A 22,997-nucleotide genomic window follows, 5' to 3' on the forward strand; every position below is an offset into this window, starting at 1 on the left:
TCAAAAGTGGTAACTAGCCTGGTGGTGGTGGCGCCAAGTTCCAGGCTAGCCTGATCTACAGAGTGAGTACCAGGACAACCAGGACTACACAGAGCAACCCTGTCTCGAAAAATAAAACAAAACAAAACAAAAACCCTGGTTAAGTAGACTTAAACAGATTATTTTTCCCTCAAAGTTATAGTTATAGAAATTATAGTTTATAGAAGATCCCAGTGTCTGAAGTCATTTCACAGTATTAGTTAAAAAAGTAAAGTAACATTCTATTGAATAACAATTCTTCAGAACCATTTTGAGGCTTCTTCTCACATGCTGATTTGCAAATAAGCGAATAGCAGAGTGGTAGCAAGAAGACTATTACAGTTGTGAATATTTGGGATGATTTCTAATTTAAAATATTCTTTCCAATTCAAAAGCCCTAAGTCTCATAAACATTAAAATTGTTTGCATAAGTGAAAATTACTGATATGGGAAAATCGTTTTATGGGATTTCTTTTCAGTAGTAAATTCAACATCGTTAAGATTCTAATTGAACTAAACATTGATCTTAAATTACTTAGAGGTGTATATATCGTTTTTTTAAAGTATGTGTTTAGTTTTAAATATGTGGGGGATCCTGTGTGATGACATTTCAAACTTTTGCCTTTTCCCTGAGCTATCGAAATCTTTGAACTGTTTTAAGTATTAAGACGAACTGGTGTCAAGAAAGGTACTTTCTTCAAGATGGATGTTTACGCACGCAAAATACTTGAAGAGTTTTTAGCAATTTCGTTCCTTAATTCTTTTCCTTCGCTTCTTTTCTTCAAAAAGCACTTTAAATCGGAATTGGAATCCCTTTGAAGAGCTGAGCGCCGGTAGCACACTGGCAGTGAAGAGGGCTTTACTTTGTCAGCCATGTGTTTCGGGAGCGCTGGCGCTTTCCCTAGATCTTCTGGCTGATAATCTCAAACATGGAGGATGCTTCTGATTCTTCACGAGGGGTTGCTCCATTAATTAATAATGTAGCTCTCCCAGGCTCTCCGCCGTCTCTTCCTGTATCAGTGACAGGCTGTAAAAGTCATCCAGTAGCCAATAAAAAGGTAGAAGCGAGAAGCGCAAAGCTCCTCCCCGCGGCTCTTCCTCCTTCGGAGCCGAAAGTAGCTCAGAAACTTCCCAGGAGCGCGGAGAGGCGGGGAAGCGCCGGCGGGACGCGATCCCCCCGCGCCGAGCCGGCCAGTGGCAGTGCGAGCGGCGGCGGCCGGGAGAGACTCCGGGGCGGGGCGGCTGGGCCCTCGTGGCGTTCCTCGTGGGAAGGTGCGGCGGCGGGCGGGCGCTCGCAGGTGAGGGGCTCGCCGGCCGGGGTCCCGGGGACCCGGGAACAAAGCGCCCCGGCGCCCGGGGGGAATCCGTGGCCTCCCTGCTGCGGGGGTCGGAGCGGCGTCTAGCACATTGCGAGTCCCGGTGCGGCGGCGGCGGCCGGGAGCGGCGCTGGGGGAGGGGGCAGCCGCCCCATTGTGAGGCGCCCGCGGGGCGCGCCGGGGCCGCCCGGCTGACTGACTGACTGACTGACTGACTCGGCACCCCAGCGGCGGCCGTGTTGGTGGCGGCGGCGGCGGCTGGGAGGACCGGGACGCGTCAGTCACACAAAAGGCAGCTCAGCTCACCCCGGCGCTCCCCACCTTACCGGCTTTCCTTTCCCTCCAATTTGCTCTAGGGACGCGGGGCGGACGCGCGCAGCCGGGAGATGCCGCTGCTCCACCGAAAGCCGTTCGTTAGGCAGAAGCCGCCGGGGGACCTGCGGCCGGACGAGGAAGTTTTCTACTGTAAAGTCACCAACGAGATCTTCCGCCACTACGAGTAAGGCCGGCGGCGGTGGCGGGGGCAGCGGGAGCTGGGCGCCGGGGCAGCGGGGACAGCCGCCCCCGCGCCCTTTTGTCTGTCTGTCTCTCCTCTCGTCTCTCCCGGGGGCTCGCGACCGGGTGACCGGGCCGCCCCTCCCCCGCGCGCCGTGACCGCGTGGGGCGGCGGGCGGCGGGGCCCGCGGAGGCCCGGGGACCGCTCGCAGTCGCCGCGTTCGCCGGCCGGGCTGGCGGGCGGGCGGGCGGAAACTCCCCGGATCGCCCCTCCCCGCCCGCCGCGCTCGGCCGGCCGCACGCGCTCGCCGGTTCCGGGATCCCCGCCGGGTCAGCCGCTCGCCGCCGCCGTCCCGCAGCCGGGAGAGGGAATCCCTGACCCCGAGGGCAGGAAACAGCCGGCCCCGGGGACTGGCTACTCGCGGTCGCGCGTGGCTTCTGACATTTTTTTGGGGGGGGGGAGTGGGGGCTGCCAGGGCGAAGGTGAGGGACCGGGGCCGGAGTGGAGGCTCGCTCCGCTGAGCAGCGAGGGACTCCTCAGCCGGCCGGGAGAACCGGGACCGGCGCTGGGGGCGTTGGGGCCACGGGTGTCCCGAGCGGCGGCCTCGCGTCCCGCGCCGCCTAGGCCTGGGAGTGTGCGACGCGAGCCGCGCTCTGTCACCCCCTCTTCTGGGTGACTAACTCCCGTCCCCGGGGAACTCGCGTCTCCGCCCCCGGGAGACCGGCGAGGAAGAAGTCGGGCCGAGCGTGGGGGAAAGGAGTGGGAGGCTACTGGGGCCCCCGGGACGCCCCTCTTTTTTGCTTTCGTGTAGGCGAGCGCACGGCCGTGGGAGTTGGGGGGGGTGGTTAGACAGACAAGTTCAACTCCAGCTCCAGTCTGTCGCCTCTTTATCCCCCCCCCCCCCCGTCTTCCCCGCGCATGTGGGCGCCTGACATGTGCCACTGCTTTTGTTTTGATAAGAACCCGAAGCTGCTGCTTGCAGATGTAGCTTCAGCTCCCGAATTTTCAGTTCGTTGCCTGGTAGAGCCAAGAGCTCCGCTCGCTCAGTGACACGAAGCCGTAAAGAAGTTGGTCTCAGTGATCCGGGTTGAAACAGGGACCCGAACTGATCAGTCACAGGAACAGCCTTTTTCTCCTCCCTTATCCTCCACGCAGCCTCTCTTTGTGGCTTAGAAACCGTGTGTTAATAGCAACAAAGTACGTGGTGTGTAGGAGGATTTCAGAGTGTGGGGGGCTGGGGGGGGAGAAGGCTTGATCCAGGGAGGTCTTCAGGCAAACCCTGCGGCTGCCTGAGAAAGTAGAGCAATAGGGAAAAGTCAGTTCCAAGTTACACCCTCTCCCTTCAGCTCCCTAGAAGGGGTTACAGGTAAAGGTGTTATCTGGAGGACTAGATGGTACTTTTCACCAAACAGTACCTTAAGTAGGAGTGCACATCTCCCTGAGCTCCTGTACAGACTTGTTTTATTACTTTGAGTGCACTCTTGTAACTTCGTAAGTGGATTTGAGTTGGCTAACTGTACAAGGTTATGTCTTCATATTTTCTTCTAAAGTCTAAGCTAAAGTCCTTAGTAGCATTTCTGATTGTTTTTGAACTTAAGAGTACCGGGAAACAACTAATAGACTTACATCCCAAACTCTTCTTCCCTCTGATATAAGCAGTCTTTCAAAAAGGCCCTTTATACAGTACTCAGGAGGCTGAACAGGAGGTTTGCAGGTCCAAGGCTAGCTTGGGCCACAGAGTGACTCCTGGGCCAGTCAGTCTGGGTTACAAAATTAGACCCAGACAACAAAAGAGGCAGCCCTCACTGTAGAACACAAGGTAACTTTGACTTTTCTCATCTGTAAATTAAGCCCTCTTGGTGTACTTTTGGTTCCCGAAATGAATTATTCTAATCACGGAGAAATCTGAAATGCTGGGATGAAAATTTTTGGCATCCCAACACAAAAAGTGAGGAATTGTATGTTTTGTAATCTTAGGATATTAAAATATTTAAAGATAGCTTAAAGCAAAGCAAACAAAAACAAAAATCTTTTCTCCTCTAGTGCTGAAGTATTTGAGGCTTTGGGAGTTAAACTTTAAGAGAGATTATTAATTTGGTAGCAGAGATACTTGATCATTTGTCCTAAACAAAATTGCATCATCTCCTTAGGTATCTAATCATTATTTTTAAATTGACTGAAATGGAAAGCTGCCGTTGTGTGGCGTATACCTTTAATCCTAGTACTCAGGAGACAGAGGCAGGTGGATCTCTATGAGTTTGAGGCCAGCCTGGGCTACAAATCAAGTTCCAGGACAGCCAGGGTTGTTATTACAGAGAAACCTAGTCTCGAAAAACCAAGAAAATTTTTCAAGAAAAAAAAATCATCTCTTACCCTCAAATGGTAAAAAGTCACTTTTCGTGAAATGCATTTAGGTTGGATGGTATATGACCTGGAGAAACTGAAGGAAGCCTGTTTGAACTAACATCTCAGATTAGTTTGTGTGGATTTGAAGGTTATCTTTTATAGTTTGAAAAAAACCTTGTATTTGTCTGAATATTTATCTATGCTCACCCAGTTCCTTCAGTTTTCTTCTTATTTCTTGAATGTAAATTTCTGCTGCACTTAGAGAGGTTTTTTTTTAAGAGCTTCCAGCCTTTCTCATTTCCTAACAAACGTTTTACTCGTTAGTAGTTTGTCCGAAACTTTTCATTGCTAAATAGTGTTCCGCTGGGTTGTAGTCCACTTCCTCTTTTCTTTCCAAGCAGCTGTTGTCACCATCTTCTCCTGTATCCTGTGCTTGATTCCTTTGGTCTCCAAGACCCCATGTGTTCTCTAACACAGATGGGTCGTTTACAGTATAAATTCCTCTGTTGAAGTGGTTTGAACTGCGTGTTTCTGAACTAATTGCTAACTCTTGTTTGACCTGCTTTCTGGAAACCTATTACAAATACCACATTAACTGTAGGCAAATATACATGTTAAAGTGCAAAATCTAGTTTCAAGTCAGGGAAAGATACTGTAATTTTGATGGGAACACAATTTTTGCTTTGTGTTTTTTGTTTTTCAAGACAGGGTTTCTCTGTAGCTTTAGAGCCTGTCCTGGCACTGCCCTGTAGATCAGGCTGGCCTCAAACTCACAGAGATCCACCTGTCTGCCTCCCAAGTGCTGGAATTAAAGGCGGAGCCACTACTACCTGGTTAGTTGCTAAAAATAGTTGAATATTAGAAATTATGCATCATATAATTTCCTAATGATTTGTTCTATTGTCTACTGACTTAATGTCTTGAACTCTTTTTTTTTGGTTGCTTAGAATTGAAGGTTTACATTTAGAATATAAAGTTTACTATTGTTTTCCACCTCAAACTAGTAGACAGTTCAGCTTGTTTCAGCCAGTGAAAAGGATTTGATAGCTTATAATACGTTTTGCTTTTGTTGTTCATCAATTCTTTGTTGTTAATTCAGCCCTTTTGTAAATGAGGAAAGGTGTCAGAGTATTGATTGCAGTTGTAATCACATATTCAGCCACTGATGGCACCAGAATTTTAGTTCATATTTTATGTGAGGAATTCTAGCTGTTGTCAGAGGCTGTAGACATATGCACAAAGAAGCTAGAATTACACGCTGTGTTTCTGTAGATGGCACCACTTTCTTGTCTGTTCAGCACTGACCTTTCCTATGCCCCTCCGCAATTAAGCTCTTGGTAGTAGTGGGCAAATCAGAAGAATGCTGTCTGTTTATGAATGACAAGCTGGCCAGGAACTTGGGATCCTCTTGCGCTTGCGTGCTGAGATTACAGGCATGTGCCACCACACCTGGTGCCATCAGTTTACCGTGGGGTAAAATGCTTGTCATACCAGCCAGTTCTCACACTGATGACGGGACACGTGAAATCTAGCTGTAGTCGGTCTGGTGAGCATGCACTTTTCAAGGGAATGTGGATAATCTTTTGAGCCAGTGTCTTTAAATTAGGTGCACTTAGCTCCTGTGTAGGAATATGTTGGTTACATGTCTCTGACTGTTGAGTTCACAGGTCCTTTTTTCCTAGGGTACAGCAGATATTCCTAAATGGTTCATATTTTTTCTTTTTATTTATTTTATTTTTATTTATTTTGGTTTTTCTATGTAACAGGCTTGACTGCCCTGGAACTCTCTTTGTAGACCAGACTTGGCCTCCAAAAACTCACTGAGATCTGTCAGCCTCTGCCTCCTGGAGTGCTGGGATTAAAGGTTTGCCCCACTCCTCCTGGCTCCTCTGCCTCCTGGAGTGCTGGGATTAAAGGGCGCCCCACTACTGTTTTCAGCTTTCTTTCTTATGCTTAACACATCATGCTTTTTAATGTTAACACAGTTTTCTTCATTCAAAACATGTATATCAGTAGTACCCCAGAGCTTCATGGATTGAAATAATAATCCATTTTGTTGGTCTCACTATTGTATGGATTCTCAGTTTGGTTTTGCTAGTTTCCTTTGGGCTCATGCACTTAACTCTGTCCAGTTAGAGGCAAAACTGATCTTGAATAGAATAAGAAATGAGCGCTGACACAAGTGTGGTACTCTGAAGAGATGTCTTTTCTCACCTGAAGAGGGTGTTCTCAGCTGCTCCAGAACAGAGAGAGACGGAGACAGAGACAGACCTGGGAGGTGGGGAATAGGAAGGAGAGGAGAGGCGGTCTCAATATATTCTCTGGCAACTCCTTGAAGGCAAGCACGGGGACAACAGAAATTTTAAAAAGAAAGAGCTTAAATCACTGTAGTTAAGACAAGGGCAAGCAATAAAGTATGTCCACAAGTTCTTTAGGATGAATTTTAAAAAGTTTGAGAGTGGCCGGGCTGTGGTGTCCTTTACAGAGGCAGGCGGATCTCTGGGAATTCAAGGTCAGCCTGGTCTAGGGGAGCTAGTTCCAGGACAGACTATGGAGAAAACCTATCTGGGGTGGGGGAGAGTGTGTGTGTGTGTGTGTGTGTGTGTGTGTGTGTGTGTGTGTGTGCGCGCGTGTGCGTGCCTACGTGTGCTATGTATGTTGAGAGTGTAAGTAGGTGTGATGAAAACAGTGGCCACCCTGGATTCAAGGTCTGATAAAACTTAGACTCCCTGTCTAAGAAAATCAGCAATCAGTGTTGGGCCTGGAGAGATGAGCAGTTAAGAGCATTGGCTCTTCTTCCAGAAGACCTGGGTGCAGTTCCCAGCACTCATGGTTGTTGGGAATCCAGTGCCCTCTTTTGGGCTCTGTGAGCACCAGACACATACACAGTGCACCAACATACATGCAAGCAAAATATCCACACACATCCTAATAAATAAAGTCATATTTCAAAGGAGTCTGAGCACCTTTAGCTTTCTTCGCAAACAAATTGGGGTTAGGATATTTATTATAATCTGATGTTATTAATGAAAATACAGTCAAAATTGGGCCAGCGAGATGGCTCAGCACTTGCAATGCAAACCAGACGACCTGAGTTGAATTTGATCCCCAGAACCCACAGTAGAAAGAAAGAGCTGACCTCTGCACATACTCACTGTGACACACTCGTGTGCTTATACTCTCAACACATAACACACACAACCAAAACAGGGCTTCTCCGTAGCTTTGGAGTCTGTCCTGCAACTAGTTCTTGTAGACCATGCTGACATTGAACTTTATTGCTTGTCTTAACTATAGTGATTTCAGCTTTCTTTTTAAAATTTCTGTTGTTCCTGTGCTTGCCTTCAAGGAGCTGCCAGGAAGAACTTCCTCGGCTTCTTAAGCTAGTTAAGTCCCGTTCCTCAATGCTGAACTTTCTTTAGGTGCTCCTCTGACACCGTCTTTTTTCTGTTTTGGTGAACCTCTTAGGACAGAGGTTCTCAACCTGTGGGTCACGATGTGACCCCCATTGGGGTCAAACAACCCTTTCACAGGGGTAGCCTAAGACCATCAGAAAACACAGATATTTACATTACATTTATAGTAGGATCAAAATGCACATGCAAATGAATGTGGACCATTCACTGAGAGCGTCTACTCGCGACAGTTTTCTTTGGGGACGCTTTGAAGATGCTGAGACCATTTGTCTCCCTAGTGAGAAGTGTGTAAGTCACATGTGTCTTAGGAAGCCAGCAGAGTGGAAACATCCGAGAGGAGGCTAATAAATGTTTGCTGGGAGTTGGGGAAGCCCTCAAGTAGGAGAATATCTAAATTGGAGCCTGAGAGATGGAGATCACAGGACATGAAGTGGAGCAGAAAGAGATTCTAGATAGAAGATACTGTAAAGAACACGTTTAAAGCAAGGGAAACTATTAAAAATCAACACTGAAATATGAGTTCTGAGTTTCACTTAAAATTGGTCTTTGGTTTTTTGAGACAGGGTTTCTCTGTGTAGCCCTAGATGTCTTGGAATTAGCTCTCTAGACCAGGCAGGTCTCGAACTCACAGAGATCCGCCTGCCTCTGCCTCCTGAGTGCTGGGATTAAAGGCATATGTCACCACTTGGCTCACATCCATCATTTTAAGTAAGGACTTTGACCTCCAGCACCAGTCCGGGCATGTCTCATCTTTGTCAATTTCTCCTGAAGATTTTGATCTCTGATTTTGAAGCTCGTGGCTATTTCTCAGCCTGTGCATATCATGGTCTATTTCAGGTTAGGAATTTCATTTTTTTAGTATATGGCTAATTATTTTTGTTTGGGCAAGGCAATTCTTGAGATCTTTGCTGTTGTCCTGGAGCTCACCACATTTTGTATCTGGCTAGAAGACTTTCAGCCCTTAAGTAAAGTGCACTTTGTGTTAATCTGAATTGTATGTGATGTTCCCTAAGTTTTAAATCCACCAGGCTTTCCATTTTCCTAATCCCTAACAAATTAAAAGCCTGTTGCACTCTGTTTCTTAGCACATTCACCAGAGCTGTAGATTTTAGAAACAAATTTTACCTTGTAGCCCAGAATTTCTCCTTATGAAATGATGATGAAGAGGAAAAAAAATGTTTTTGTGTGTGAGCAACCAGATAATAAATATTTTAGACTGTGTTGGTCACGGTGTCTCCCACACTCTATATCAATGAAGTGATAAAGCAAGCAAATACCTCGGAGTGAGGATGTGATTGTGTGCCACTAAAATCAAACCCAAGAGACGACTGCATTTGGCTTCTAGGCAGTAATATATCCCTATCCTAAAGAGGATTATTGAAGATTACAGTCATAAACAGATGTAATTTATGTTATCTTAAGTTATTCATATTAAATAATACTTTGCATTTTCTTTTTGCTCAAACTAGTAAAATTAGATGTTGAAGAGACAGTAACCCACCTTCTTAAATTTGGTATTAACAAACTTCATATTTAAATGTGTATGATGCAGAGTCAAGTATGAGCAGAAAGACAAAGTGGGCTAAAGTGAAGTTGTGCTGTTGTGGGATTCCCCTCTGTATGCTGTGAATACGACTGATCAATTAATAAAGAAAACTGGCTTGGCCTGATAGGGCAAAAGAATAGAGGTAGGCAGGGAAAACTAAACTGAATGCTGGGAGAAAGAAGCCTGTAGCCCTACCAGAGACTGACGTCAGAACTTTAGCCAGTAAGCCACAGCCATGTGGCGATACACAGATTAATAGAAATGGGTTGAATTAATATATAAGAGTTAGCCACTAAGAAGCTAGAGCAATGGGCCAAGCAGTGATTTAATTAATACAGTTTCTGTGTGATTGTTCGGTTCTGGGTGGCCAGGATGAAGAAGTGGAGAGCAGCCGGGACGACCAAGTGGCCCTCCTCCAACAGTGTGCAGTAGATGGCTCTGTACTTTTGGGGTGATGGGCTTTTCCTCTTGTGATAACTTAGCCACACAAGGCTATCAGTGTAACAAGAACTATCTAGAGACCAAAAGAAATATAAGAACATGAACGTTTTGCAGGAGATGAGGGGGACCTCATGGGAGGAGCAGGGCAGCTTGCTGTTTTGTCTCATTTTGTAGTTTACATTTCTATATTATTGTGTACACACATGAGCTTGGGTACCTCTGAGGACTTTTATCAGTCACAAGGCAGCTTGTGAATTTAGTCTCTCTGTGCCATGTGGCTTCTGGGGATTGAATTTAGGTTCTCAGGGTGGTGACAGTTTGCTGAACTATCTCACTGGCATATACCCTATTTTTTCCACCTGGTAACTTGCTTGATGGCTACATATGGAACTTATACCATTGCTCACTGAACATTTTAGACAGTGTTCAAGTCTAGTGTCTATGGAAACCTGATTTAAACTTAACTGTCACCCTGCAGTGATTTTACATGCCTTGTGGGCCCCAAGTACCCTGGAACTTAGCTGATATAGAAGCTGTTTCCTGGCCTTGTGGACCATTAAGCAGTTGAAACGATTTTATGTGTGTAGTAGGCTTAATACAAAATATTTAACATAAAAATGTAAATTATTTTAATGTTATTTATATCCATTTTATTCTGCATGCTTGAAAAAATAACTTATCTAAATCCTTGCCTCTTAGTTAATAAATTATTATGACACAAACTTAATTGCTTATTAAAAACAGGTTCCATCCCACCACCCCTACTGGTATTCTTTAACTTTATGCCTTCTTTAAGATCTAACCCTTAGTACTACTTGAAAAAAGATGTTCTAGTATTTCCTACTCTATTTTGCCTTCCTCTGAAGGCTCTTGTTTGTCTCTTTTAAAAATAACCCCTCATTGCACCAAAACACACTTCAAAAAAGGCTCTTCATATAGAGCCAGGGTCATCTGACTTGGCATATGTGTTTTCTTTCTTTTTTTTTTTAAGATTTTTATTTTTGGTTTTTTGAAATAGGGTTTCTCTGTGTAGCTTGGGCTGGCCTGAAACTTGCTATGTGTAGATCACGCTGGCTTTGAACTTAGATATCCACCTGCCTTTGCCTGGCTTTAAGATTTCTTTTTTAAATTATGTTTGTGGGGAGGGGGTCTATGCAGGTGAGCTCAGGAACCTAAGGCATATGATTCCTGGGAGCTAGAGTTGTGAGCTGCTGACATGGGTCCTGCAAGGGATTTAGGATGGCCGTTTTATCCCTGTGCCTAGCTGTTACCCTAGGCTGTTTTTTCTGTATAGGACCTCAGGTAGCTAAGGCTAGCCTGGATCCTCCTGTGTTTCATTTACAGACGCATGACAGCATTCCTGGCACATTGCTTTATTTTTTAGACAGTTTTAAATTGTAGCTTAGACTGAACTGGAACTCACTTGGAGGCCTTGAAATTGTTGGAAATCTCCTCCTTCAGACTCCTGAGTGCTGGAATGACTCATGAGTGAGCCCCGGGCCCGGCTTACAGCCCGATTTCTGGCTAGCATTTCCAAAATCTCTGCTTTTGCAAGTTCTCCCCTCCTCGCCCTCTTTCCACCTTCCCTTCCTTTTTTCTGTATTGTTGCTGCTTTCCTTTTTCTATTTTGTTTTTCTGCAAAGGTAAAGTCATTACACACTGTAAATAGAAAATAAAGGAAGACACAGACTTGAAGTAAGATTGTTTGCCCCTATTATTAAGAATTCTTTCACTGCTTATTGACTGACTTTTTATCATGTTAGGTACCTAGATTTATTAGTATTTCTACTATTAAGGTCTGTTAAAATATCATGGCTAATTAATGTTAGTGTTGTGAGTTCTTTTCAACAAAACACTTTAAAATTAAAAGGAAAAAGAAAAGTTGAATTTGCTTTCAGTTTGGTTCCAAATTTCAGAACTGGTACAACTTGTTCAACTTCCCTGATAGCACATTTAAGCTGCTGTGTGAGCTTAAAGACCTTTTCTTAGTCTTGTATTATTAAGTAAGTTGATGAGGTGGCATAAGGGAAAAGGTCATAGTGGTGTTGATTTTAGTAATGTAAATTTTATGAAATGATAGGTAATGGGATTTTGTTTTTGTTTCTTAATCAGTGACTTTTTTGAACGAACCATTCTGTGCAACAGCCTTGTGTGGAGTTGTGCAGTGACGGGCAGACCTGGACTGACCTATCAGGAAGCACTTGAATCAGAAAAAAGAGCAAGACAGAATCTTCAGAGCTTCCCAGAGCCACTAATTATTCCAGTTTTATACTTGACCAACCTCACCCATCGCTCACGCTTACATGAGATTTGTGATGATATCTTTGCATATATCAAGGACCGATATTTTGTTGAAGAAACTGTGGAAGTCATTAGGAACAATGGAACAAGGTAAAGTACTTTTAATTTTCCCTATTGATAAGCACAAATTGCTCAAAAGTTAAATTATCACCAGGTGTGATGCTACATGCCTCTAATGTCAGCATTTAGAAAGTTAAGGCAGGAACATTATGGGTCTGAGTTAGCTTGGGCAGCATAACAAGCTTGTCTTAAAAACAACCCACCCCACAGGTGAAATATGGAAATCTTTCTTTTGCGTTCTTTAGCTACCCTGTTAGCCTACAGATGGATTGTCCTGTGATAGTTACTTTTTACATATCTTTCCATGTGTGTGCCATCAAAAATATGTGTATGTCTATGTATCTGTACAAACATACATAGACACAGTACTCTTTTAATGTAATAGGTAATATTTTTTAGGTTATATTGCTATGTAAACCACCTTCTCTTTAACTTAATATAAAGTAAACCCCATTATATGGACACTCCATATTTAAAAAGCCTAAAATAATGATATCCACCATAATCCTCATACTAAATAATAGTTTAAATATACTTGTATGTTTTGATGGTTTTCAATATTTTATTTAACAAAACTAGAACTGTGTTGTACATACTCCACTTTTTTGTATGTTTCTGTCCCTTAAAAAAAAAAAATACATTTTCACATACCTTTATTGAGAACCTAGCACCCACAAAGCCCTTGGTTTGCTCCCCAGCACTCTGTAACTATTTGTGGTGGTGTGAGCCCATCATCTCAGCACTCCTGTGTCCTGTAAGGTAGAAGCAGGAGGGTAAGACATCGGAAAACTGGAGAGATGACTTAGAGGTCAAGTCTTCCACGTCCTGAGTTCAGTTCCCAGCCACTGTGGTGGCCCACATGCTAGCAGAACACTATACACTGTCTGAAAAAACAAAGTGGATACCATCTGAGCAATGGCAACTGAAGCTGTCCTTTGGCCTCCATCCTCATGCATGCCCACCTGTGCCCACAGGTGCAGGTGTACACATACATGAGCTTAATAAGGGCTCATGCCTGTAATTCCAGCGCTTGGAAAATGGAGGTTAGGAGGACTGCTGTGAGCCCTAGCCAGCCTGGACTGTGTTGTGAGTTCCAGGTCAGCCTGAACTGCAGACTAATACTGCCTCAAAAACAAAACAAACAAACAAACAAAAAAACAAAAAAACAGCAAAAGAGACTAGTTGGAGAAGTGATGAAAGTCTTATTTTAACAAGCATTAGGTATGCGTTAAGTAGAAAAGGGAATCTTAAGAAGCCAGTGGTAGGCATATTTAAATTTTTTAATTACTATTTGTTTCTTTGTTTTATTTATTGTGCGTGTGTGTGTATACATGTACACACCAGGTCCAAAGGCAATCTTTTGTGTTGGTTCTCTCCTTTGACTATAATACATGTCTTGAGGTTCAAACTCAGGTCCTCAGGCTTGGCAGCAGGTGCCTTTAGCCGCTGAGCCATCTCCCTGCCTCTCTGTTTTTTCTTTTCTAAATATCAACCATAGTTCTCTATGGGGTGTGAAGTAACTGCTCTACTTTATATGCATGCTGTGCTCTTTCTTTGTGCCAGATGTTGATTTGGGCTATTGATGTAGCAGTGAACAGTTCCCCCATTCACCAGGCAAACATGTATGTTGCTTCCCGAGGTGCCAGACATGGTCCCTGCCTCAGGGCCTTTGTACTCTTTCAACCTGAAAATTTCCCCATATTATCAAAATGGTGAACTCTTTACTTTTCTCCATGTTTTTCCTCACAATCACTCTCTTATTGGAGCCTTTTCTCTTTCCTCCTGAAATTCAGCAATTCTTTGTTCCAACACTTTAGGATTTGGTCTTTTGGATGCTTGCCAAACCAAATGGTAGCTCAGCATTTAACCCAATTGTGTAGATACTTTGCTCCCCCTCTGTCTTTATTTTTCTTCCCTCCCCTCTCCTCTCTTATTCTCTCCTCCTCTCCTCTCTCCTTTCTCTCCCCCCTCTTTCTTTTGTTTGTTATGTTTGGAAGAGATATCTTAATTTCCAGCATGTTAAGTTTTTCGTTATATTGTCGTAAATGTGTTTGTTTCAGGTTTTGTTCATTTTTAAATGAGCCATATGGTTTCTGTCTTCTTTCTTTGAATAGGGCTACTGTTACTGTTCGAACCATTATAACTTGGAATCGGATTCCCTCTTGCATCCCTGAAAGACTTGAAAGCAGATGCTTAACCCCAGTGCAGTGAATCACAAGTCATACTCTCCTATTACTCTTTAAAAAAAAGGAAGAAATATTGTGCATTAGGACAGAGTCACAACTTCCTCAAATGAAGTAAAGAATAGCTGCCAGTGTGGCGTGATGGGACCCACTTGTAATCCCAGCCCTGAAAAGGCTGAGGCAGGGTGATCAGGTCAAAGCCATCCTGGGTGACATAGTGAGTCCTCATCTAAATAATTGAATGAAGAAATAGTATAAAATTTAGACCAAACTGAGGGAAGGTGCCTAGAGTGAGCATGTACCCATGGAAATGCTAACTGAAGAACAGATTTATTTAAGAATAAGTTAATGATTCTAGTCTGCCGGAAAATACTTTTTGTGTTTAAGGTAGTACTCTAGAAGAACAGACAGTCCCAATCTTTGGACCACATAGTGAACTTAGAGATAACTGAAAATCCAAGATTGGGTAGAAGGTCATTGCTGGTGTTTGTCCATGTGCCTTACCTCTGACTAGAATGTACACACTAGTCAAGAACCATTGACCTAAATCTCCTACTAAAATGAGAAGATTGGCATTACGACCCTCTCACATTAGAGGATCATTTTTATTTTTGGTGCATGTGTGTGCACATACACATGTAGAGTTGGCATCAAGTGTTCACCTTACTTGTGTGTGTATGTGCATACTTGTGTGTGCTTGGTTATGTGTCGGTGTGAGTAAGCAGAGGTTGATGTTGGGTATCTTTCTGAAGCTTTCCGGATGGTTAGACTGGATAGCCAGGGAACTCTGGGGATTGGTAAGTATCTGCCATCCCCAGCGCTAGGATTACAAATACATTGTTTTGTCTTTTCACTGGGTGCTGAGGATCAAACTGGTAAGCATTTTATTGACTGAGTTCATTTCCCCAACATACGTTTCTTTGAGACAAGCTCATAATTCAACTGTCTACTCAAACTTGAATATAGCTGAAGATGACTTTAAAGTTGGAATCATCCTGCCTCATCCTCTGAAGTGCTGAGAATAATGGGCATCCACCCCTCAGGGTTTTTTGTTTTGCCTTCTTGTTGTTTAGATTTCATATGTACGAGTGTTTTACCTGCATGCATGTCGGTACTCCACTTGCATACCTGGTGCCTTTAGAAGTCAAAGGTGGTTTTGATCCCCTGGGACTGGAGTTAAGGATGGCTGTGAGCCACCATGTGGGTGCTGTGAATGAAACCTGGGTCCTCAGCAAAAGCATCAAGGGCTCTTAACCATCTCTCCAACTCCTAGCTTCCAGGCTTTTGTTTGTAGGGTCTTTTTGAAGTAGATTCTTTGGGAGTTTTGTTTATTTGGTTTATAGGTTTGGGGGTATTTGTTTAGGGGTGCAGGGTGAACTTCTAGTGGCTTTTTTCCAAGATGGCCTCACACTGCCCTGCAGCATCCTGTTAGGCTGGACTGGCTGATTATCAGCCTCCTGGTCTATCTGTCTGCAGCACTGGGATTGCGCATGACAGCATAACTGGTTTTTATTTTTAAAAAAATGTTAGCATGGGCTATGGGTCCTTATGTTTGCATGGCAGATATCCCAGTGACTGCGCTATCTCCCCAGCTCCTGAAGTTATTTTTGGTCACAGGGCTGGGTAGCTTTTGTCAATTTGTACATATAAATATTTGAATGACGGCTACAATAAGTCTAAAGAAGATACATAAAAATAATTCCTGATTATAAGACTAGGGTTTGTGGATCACTAAAAGATACAAGCTGTTTTAAAAGGCATGTAGTTAAGGTGTTGTGGAAGCTGAAAGAGTTCAGAGTAGATTAGAAATAAATAGATGGCAGAAGGTATGTTAAAGTATGCTGACAACGCCGAGAAGGGGCCATCAGTGAATGCCACGGGCTCACGTATTCTTCCACTGCATACACTGCCATACAAGCTGAAACTGCATTTTCTTTCAATAATGTCAGACCTTTAGCTGACTGGCAGACTTCCCAGCCTAAATAATATAGCAGATTTGGATTTGAACCAGAGTTGCATTGATATCTAGGGGTCTCTTAAATATGATCCCTATACTATTTGAGTTTTAAGTTTTTAAAGAATTTTTTTTAAGAGCTTTAACATACATGTTTGCTTGCATGTATGTATGTGTACTTTGTGTATGGGCCAGAAGAGAGTTTCAGATTCCTGGGGACTAGGCAGTTGTGAGTTGCGTGTGGGTTCTAGGATCTGGCTCGTACATGGGCAAGTGTGCACTCTCAGTTGTATCTTTGGCCCCAAGGGAGTTAACTTTTAAAACAAATACTATTTAGTAAAAAAAAGCATAAGCTGTTATATTTTAGTATTGTTTTTCTAATTACCTTTGAAAATAAATAATTGTAGAATCCTTTTAACCTGGTGAGTATACTAATTTTAGTATCAAAATTTACAGGCTTCAGTTGGTATTGCTTGTCTGTAATTTTCATTATTTGAGAGACAGAGATGAGGGTCACTACAAGACATCTTCTAGTGAGTTGTCATACTTCTTGTAGTTGAGCCCTGTCACAAACATGGAGGGACAGCAGAAGGTGAAGAGGCAGTGACACCTGTGCTGCCTGCTTCACTTGGGCCCTTCTCTTCTCTGTGGTCCTGAAGACAGCATATGTGGTACCAGCATCACCCCATTTGATGTTGATTGAATCTTATTTCTGGAAGATGGAGATAGCCTTCCCATTGATGATAGCCTCACTTTCTCAGCCCTGACAGTGCCAAGGATCATGAAGTGATGGGCAGTGAAGCCGGGGGAGAGTAGTTGATGGCAGCAGTATCCACGTTGCCAGAATTGAAGCGCAGGTACTCAGTCTGCCCAATCAGTTCACCTTGACCTTAATCTTTGTGTCTCAGGGACAAGGCTGACTCTGGAACTGGGAGGAACAGAGAGCCCCCCCCCAATATTGGTTCTGGGGATCAAGCTCAGGTTCCTGAGTTTGTACAAGTACTTTAATAACCTGAGTTTCTTTTTATATTATTATCTTTAATGCAAATGGTGAGTTGTCATTAAAATGTAGTCACATTGAGGAGTTATTTTGATTTAAACACATACATGCTTGATTCTTGTTTTTGGGACAGGGTTAACTTGGTCCTGTCTGGGATTACAGATGTATTTACTGCTCTCGGTGTTTGCAGGCATGCCTGTTGAGGGTTGTTTTGATTGTTGGTCAGTACAGGAAGAACCAGGCTGTGTGGCTGGCACCATTCTGTAGTGGCCTGGGATTCCTGAACAAGACGAGCTTGCAAGCAAGGGAGGATGTTTTTCTCTTCTTTTACTCCTGACTGTGGGTCTAATGTGACTGGCTGCCTGAGGTCCTGTCTTTGGCTTCTCCAAAACAGTGAGCCTAACTTAAGAATTGTGAAGGGGCTGGAGAGATGGCTCAGAGGTTAAGAGCATTTTGCCTGCTCTTCCAAAGATCCTGAGCTCAATTCCCAGCAACCACATGGTGGCTCACAACCATCTGTAATGAGATCTGGTGCCCTCTTCTGGCCTGCAGGGATACATGGAGGCAGAATACTGCATACATAATAAATAAATAAATAAATCTTAAAAAAAAAAAAAAGAATTGTGAGTTAAGTGAGTCCCCTTCTCCACTCGGCTGGATTTTGGTCAGAGTGCCTTTCAGAGCAACATGGGTGAACTGTAGTAAGACCGACATGACCAGTTCCTGGCCAGGAAATGTCCTAAGCAGCACCTAAAATCCTTTCATTCTTGTTTCTTGATGACGCTAAGATGATGATATGCTTTTGTTTGTTTGCCTGCTTTGTTTCCTGGGTTAGACTTGAACTCATGATCCTACTACTCCTTCAGTATCCTGAGTAGCTGGGCTTAGAGGCACGTAACAGTGCCTGATAAAATATGTTTTAATTAAAAAAAAAACTACTCAGGACAGTTGTTAGTTTTTACACTTATGTACTTACGTGGGAGGGGGTATGCCTCATGGAAATCAAAGGATGGCCATGGTTCTTTCCTTCCACCATGTAGATTCTGGGTATCAGACTCAACATCACCAAGCTTGGTGGCAGGCGCCTGTACCTGCTGAGCCGTCCTACCATAATAGCCTTTGTTTCTGGTTTTGTTTTGAGATAGATTCTTGTTTATTTTGCTTAGACTGGCCTCAACTTACTTTGCAACGCAGGCTGGCCTTGACTTTGGGGTTATTCAGAAAGTAACATGCATAATATCCATTATTTTTATCCCTTATTAATTTCTTTTATGTGAAGTAAATACTTGTAATCAGAGTTAATATTTCTTACATTTATCATTAACATCTTAAAACTGCTGTTTTGAGATAAATACTTCACGTACAGTTGTAAGATAGTAAAGGTTTTCCCAATGATATTATCTTGCAAAATGCTGATAACAGTATCACATCCAGGATATTGACATTGTACTTTGGATACAGAACATTTCTGTCCCTGTAAGCACCTGCTCCCATGCTATTCATGAACACTACATCTGCTTCTCTCGTCCCCAGAGTGAGCAAGCAATAGATCTCTTGAGGTGCAGTTCTTAGATCACGATTGTTAAGGTAGTTTTCCATTTTCTGAAACAAATACGACTTGAAGTCTATACTGCCAATGATAATTATTTCATGATTCTCTAGCTTTTTTTGTTTGTTTTCTTTTTTTCTAGACGGGGTTTCATTGTGTAGCTCTGGCTGTCCTGGCACTCACTCTGTAGACCAGGCTGGCCTCAAACTCACGGAGATCTGCCTGCCTCTGCCTCCAGAGTGCTGGGGTTTAGGACATGCAACACCACCGCCCACCCTCTAGCTCTTTTTATACCTCAATCTTTGGATTCTTTGGAACTAAGAAATAGTAGCAATAGATTTGAAAGACAGAAGCTAAGTTTCTGAGGAATCTATTAGACTCTGATTTGGCATTTTGAGTAACGGTAGTTGAGCCAAGCGAGGCCTAGCCATGATAAGCTTGGAAAGGAGTGGCGCCTGTGGTTTGGGTGTGACACATAGCTAACAGCAGCATCGACAATAGCTAATGCAGTTGCTATAGTTAATATGTATCACATTCTAGGCAGTGTCTCAATACTGTACAGGTTTCTTTCCTCCCAATTCCTCTGTAAGGGAATTACTATTCTTTCTTTGGTTTTAAGTAGATGAGTACCTCAAATTCTTGCCGTCCATGGTTCCTGTTGCAGTCAGACCCTTCCCTCTGACAACTGTAAGATTATTTTTAGACTCTGCACCATATGGACCTCGGGGTCAGTAGACCTGGCTTTTCCTGTCATGACCGTCACCATCAGTATCAGTAATGCATGGGCTCTGCCGGTGCAGAGTCCCCAGAAAGCTTCCTCATCGCCTTAGAAGACTGGGTAATGTGATTCCTGGGTATGAGATTTAAGTCTGCAAACGTGAGTAAAAGCCGGGCAGTGGTGTTGCACACCTTTAGTCCTAGCACTCAGAGGCAGAGGCAGGGGGATCTCTATGAGTTAGAGGCCAGCCTGATCTACAGAGTGTGTTCTATAGCCATGATTGTTTCACAGAGAAACCTTGTCTCGAAGGAAAAAAAAAAAAGATAAGAAAGATCTGGCACTAGCTAGATCCTGCCTAAAAGAGAAAATAAATAAATAATCTAACCTATTCGATTACTTTCATGTCTCCAGTTTCCAGAGTCTTATCACTAAACTCCATCTACTAGACTACCTAGAAAGTTTTTAAATGTGACTTCCTGCAGTTTTTCCTCTTTAGAAACTTTGTCAGCCAATGTGAAAATCAGCATGTAGACATAAATTTATCTAGCATTTAGGTATTTAGACAGCATTTCGATTTGCTGACAGTGTAGGTATATTCATTGAAGACAATAACACAGGTTTCTTTTTTGTTGTGTAAAACAAGCTTTACCATTTTAATCATTTTTGATTGTGAAATCCTGTGGCGTTCGCAGTGTTGTATAACTATCATCACTATTTCTAGAACATTTTCATCATTCCAAACAGAAACTCTGTACTCATTAGGCAATAACTTCCGATTCTATCCTCCCCCAGCCCCTGGTAACCTTTATTCGACTTTGTCTGTATAAACTTAACTCATTCTGTATACTCCATAAAAGCAGGCTCGAGTCTTTGTCCTTTTGTGACTTATCACAATGAATATTTTCAGGGTCCATTCATATTGTAGAATTTATTGGAACATCATTCTTTCTATGTTGTAATGGTCTGTTATGTTTATATAACCACAGTTTGTTTATCCATTCATCTGTGAGTGGACATGTTGGTTGATTCTATGTTTGGTCTATTAGAAACATTGGTGTTCAAGTATCTAAATACTTGTTTTTATTTATTTTTTAGTTTTTGGTTTTTTGAGATAGGGTTTCTCAACAGCCCTGACTGTCCTGGAACTCACTTTGTAGACTAGGCTGGCCTTGAACTCACAGAGATCTGCCTGCCTCTGCCTCCCAAGTGCTGGCATTAAAAGCCTTCGCCACTACTGCCTGGTTTGTTTTTAATTTTTTTGTTAAAAGATTTTTAAGGTGGACTTGATGGGTTATATGATAACCCTATGTTTGACTTTTTGGGGAGATGGAAATGCTGTTTCTGTAGCACGGGTTCTTATTTCTCTACAGCCTTACCAATACTGTTAGCAACACCACCTTCCTGGATATGTCTGTTTACTGCGATTTTGATTCTGTGTTTTATAGATGAGACAAGCATCTTTTTGTTTGTTTGTTTGTTTTAATGTTTATTTATTTATACAGTATCCTGCCTGTAGGCCAGAAGAGGGCACCCAGTTTCATTATAGGTTGTTGTGAGCCACCACATGGTTGCTGGGAATTGAATTCAGGACCTCTGGAAGAGCAGTCAGTGTTCTTAACCGCTGAGCCATCTCTGCAGCCCTGGGTTTTTTGGTTTTTTTGTTTTGTTTTGTTTTGTTTTTCAAGACAGTTTTTTTTTTGTAGTTTTGGAGCCTGTCCTAGAACTTGCTCTGTAGACCAAGCTGACCTCGAACTCACAGAGATCCACCTGCCTCTGCCTCCGAGTACTGGGATTAAAGTTATGTGACACTACCGCCCTGCCGATATAAGCTCTTTTAATGCTCTTTGCCATTTATATCTTCTTTGGATAAGTCTTTACTCAGCTCTTCCAGTTTTTAAAAAATGCATTGCTTTTCTTTCAGTTGTAGAAATTCTTCATGTATTTACTGTATCTCAGGTTTTATAGAATGAGTTAGGAAGTATTCTCTGTTCTTCAGTTTTTAAAAAGATTTTTATGTTTATATGTAATTTCCTGCATGTGTGCATACTCCATGCATTAGATACCCCAGGACTGGTGTTAAAAGCTGTAGTGTGGGTGCTGGAAACCCAACTCCAGTCCTCTATAGGAGCAAGCAACGGCTCCTAATCATTGGCATTGTTCAGTAATTAAGACTTTAAGTATATTAAAAGAATTATGTGTGGGGTTATGTGCATATGAGTATAGGTGCCCAAGGGGACCAGAGGTATTGGCTCTCCTTGGAACTGGAGTTACTGGCAGCTGTGACCTCCTGATGTGGGTGCTGGAACTGAACTCAGGATCTCTCTGCAAGAGCAATAAGTGCTCTTAATTGCTGAGCCATCTCAGCAATTAAAATATTAAAATTAAATACAGCAATTAAAATACAGCCATTTAAAAATATTATTTATTTTAGATTTATTTTTGTTACATTAAATTATGCGTGTACATGTGGGTTTGTGTACTTGACTGTGGGTGCCTGCAGAGGCCAGATGGGAGTCCACTAGAACTTGAATTACAGGCCCCTATGAGCCATCTGATGTCAGTGCTGGGAAATGAACTTGGGTCTACCGCAACAGCAGTGTTCAATGTAACTGAATCATCTCTCCCCAAATTTTATTTATTATTATTAATTATTGTTGTTGTTATTATTATTATTTTGTGTGTGTGGTGTTTTACACTTGTAGAGGTCAAAGGACAACTGAGTGGAATCTTCCAACTACCTTTCTGTAGGTTCCAGAGATGAGATTTGGGTTGCACACAGCATGTGCACCTTTGCTCCTGAAGTGCCATGCTCATGAATAGCACGGTATCTAATGTGGGCTCGCCATTTTCTCAGATAAACCTCATTAGTAGGAATTCACATGATAAGGATATTTTAGTAAGGCCTACCTGGATTCCCTGAGTTATAGAAGAATGGTAGATGTAACCCCACCACTGCTTGCTCCTGCTTCTTAAATTACTATGTTCTGCAGGTCTAGTTTACCTGTTATTTTTTCATTTATTTATTTTATGTGTATGGGTGTTTTGTCTGCATTTCTGTCTGTGTACCATGTTACAGCTGGTTGTGAGCAGACCTGTGTGTCCTGGGAACTGAACCCCTGTCTTTGGGAAGAAGAGTGAGTGCTCTAAACCACTGAGACATCTCCCAAGTCCCAGCTGTTAGTCTTAGTAACTTGAATATATATTTCACTTATCATAAAATTAGTTCATTTGAAATGTGTATTGTTGAAATTTTTTTTTTTTTTTTTTTTTTTATTTTTTATTTTTTTTTTTTTTTTTATTTTTTGGTTTTTTGAGACAGGGTTTCTCTGTGGCTTTGGAGCCTGTCCTGGAACTAGCTCTGTAGACCAGGCTGGTCTCGAACTCACAGAGATCCGCCTGCCTCTGCCTCCCGAGTGCTGGGATTAAAGGCGTGCGCCACCACCGCCCGGCTTTATTGTTGAAATTTTTTTAAAGATTTATTGTGTATACAGTGTTCTGCCTGCATGTGCACCTACTGGCCAGAAGAGGGCATTAAGTCTCATAGATGGTTGTGAAACACCGTGTGGTTATTGGAAATTGAACTCAAGTCCTCTGAAGTGCTAGCAGTCAGTGCTCTTAACCTCTGAGCCATCTCTCCAGCCCCCTGTTAAATG

The 22,997-nt window shown here is 42.9% G+C and overlaps 1 protein-coding gene across 3 annotated transcripts in view; it reads left to right on the top strand.

The window, feature by feature from the left end:
- The first annotated feature begins 1,129 nt into the window (after positions 1–1,129).
- Positions 1,130–22,997, top strand: part of Baz1a (bromodomain adjacent to zinc finger domain 1A) — a 75,930-nt gene continuing 54,062 nt past the window's right edge. Inside the window, exons 1-3 of one of the 3 annotated variants that reach the window (XM_075947441.1) lie at positions 1,130–1,316; positions 1,691–1,833; positions 11,692–11,970. In XM_075947441.1, coding sequence (XP_075803556.1) covers positions 1,721–1,833; positions 11,692–11,970 — 392 coding nt within the window. In that variant the 5' untranslated portion in view covers positions 1,130–1,316; positions 1,691–1,720. The remainder of the gene's footprint in view (positions 1,317–1,690; positions 1,834–11,691; positions 11,971–22,997) is intronic. The other 2 variants (XM_075947439.1, XM_075947440.1) reach the window with 2 other exon arrangements.

The sequence above is a fragment of the Microtus pennsylvanicus genome, chromosome 14, assembly GCF_037038515.1.
Source record: "Microtus pennsylvanicus isolate mMicPen1 chromosome 14, mMicPen1.hap1, whole genome shotgun sequence".
Lineage (NCBI taxonomy): Eukaryota > Metazoa > Chordata > Mammalia > Rodentia > Cricetidae > Microtus > Microtus pennsylvanicus.